The sequence below is a fragment of the Nematolebias whitei genome, chromosome 10, assembly GCF_014905685.2.
Source record: "Nematolebias whitei isolate Nwh7 chromosome 10, NemWhi1, whole genome shotgun sequence".
Lineage (NCBI taxonomy): Eukaryota > Metazoa > Chordata > Actinopteri > Cyprinodontiformes > Rivulidae > Nematolebias > Nematolebias whitei.
The window spans coordinates 2944230-2946034 of NC_056507.1; the positions used below are offsets into that span (position 1 = coordinate 2944230).

At 42.9% G+C, this 1805-nt stretch overlaps 1 protein-coding gene across 1 annotated transcript in view; it reads left to right on the top strand.

Moving 5' to 3' along the window:
- dus2 (dihydrouridine synthase 2) overlaps positions 1–1805 on the top strand; it is a 24486-nt gene that overhangs the window by 18469 nt on the left and 4212 nt on the right. The window contains exon 14 of the mRNA XM_037683073.1: positions 1692–1765. Within this exon, the coding sequence (XP_037539001.1) occupies positions 1692–1765 (74 nt within the window). The remainder of the gene's footprint in view (positions 1–1691; positions 1766–1805) is intronic.

Here is a 1805-nt window from a genome sequence, read left to right on the forward strand (position 1 = left end):
CATTTGTTATGATGCGTAACCATGGCAACAAGGCAGTTTTCTACAACCAACAGCTGAATAACATCTCAAAAGCTCAAATAATATCTCAACTACAGCCCCAAATCTCAAATGAGTTGGAAAGGATGTTCTGTGGACGCATTCTCATCTACCTGCCAGCTGTGCTCGAGTGCCTGACCACTGAGATCCTGGGACTAGCAGGAAACACGGCTCATGACAGCAGAAGGACAGGATTGTCTCTCAGCACCTACAGTTGGCTGTCCGCAGCGAGGAGGAGCTCTGCAGACTGCTGGGAGGAGTGGCCGTCGCTCTGGGAGGAGTTCTGCCCGGCATTCAGGCGGTCCTACAGCCCGGGGGAACCGAGAGGCCAGCTGAGTCTGGGTGGACGGATCGGACGGCATCTGCAGCCAGTTTCTTAGGATCCACTGTGGGATGGACCTTTACAAGAGATCCTTCCTGTCTACAGCATCAGCATCTATAACATCTCTTAATGAAATGAAGATAACGAGTTACAACAACAAATAATTTCTCTTTGGGATTAATAAAGTATTTTTGAATGGAATTGAATTTAACTACATCTACCAGCATATTTAGCTACATCACTGACTCTGTTCTTCTGACGGTGAAGTGATGAACAACCTGAGAAGCTCTGAGTGTATCAGTGTCTCCACAGTAATAAGGTCGGTGTGTTTTGTTAAAAGAGGTGGGACACAATCTTATTGATCTTAAATCAGACACAGAGTCCAGACAAAGTCTTAAAGTCCTCCATCACTGAGCTTGGGTTCATTACAGAGAAAATCATAAAACTGAAGACAAACAAATACTATAAAGCTGTGACCTCCATACACCTGAAATCATCCCTGATGTTCTCGTCACTGTAGGTAGGAGATGAAACTGTAGCTCTTTTTACAGGAACTCTTTTTGTTTTGGGTCCGTGTTCAAACTCTGTTGTTGGAGCCACTGATTTAGTTTGTTTAGTTTCAGTGGTCAGCACTGTCGCCTCGCAGCAAGAAGGTCCTGGGTTCGATGCCCAGTTGGACCTTGGGTCTTTCTGTGTGGAGTCTGCATGTTCTTCTCGTGCTTGTGAGTTTTCTCTGGGTACTCCGGTTTCCTCCCACCATCAAAAACATGCATGTTAGTCTGATTCAGGTCCAGGCCTTCTTTGCAAAAGAGATCTGTGATCTCGGTGGAATTTGCCTGATTAAATAAAGGTTAATAATAATAAACTAAATAAATAATAACTCTATGTAAGCTTTTTTTTTTCCTCTCTCGCAGTAATCAGTTCCGGGTGCTGTGAGTAAAACTGAACTCTGCTTTTCAAAAATTATAATCGTTTCCTGGTTTTCTTAGAGAGTCAGTTACTTTTTCACAGTTGATTTGGATTTCAGTTTCCCGCTAATAAATAAAAAGGTGAACATGTTCGAGTTGCAGCAGCTGTTCAGCAATGACCATTTCCATCACTTAATAACCCCACATGTCACAAATTCTATTAAACCACGTTTGGTTCCTTCTATTTTAACATTTTCAGTGAATTTCCAGTTATTTTGTGTTCCCTTTTAGCCCGATCATTTCAAGAAAGACGTTTAGCTTTCCTGATTTTCATGATCGTTGTTTCAGACGCTGGTCATTGAATTAATCTGATCTGATCTGTGACTGCATAAAGACTCAAAGTGTTGTGGGTTTGTACTTTTCAGGTGCAGCGGTCTCAAGATCGAGCTTTTCAGTCCACGGTGACCGTAGCGAAGAAGAAATACAGATCGTCTCTGTGGTTAGTACACACAAGTTTTCTCCTGGAACCATGGCACTGA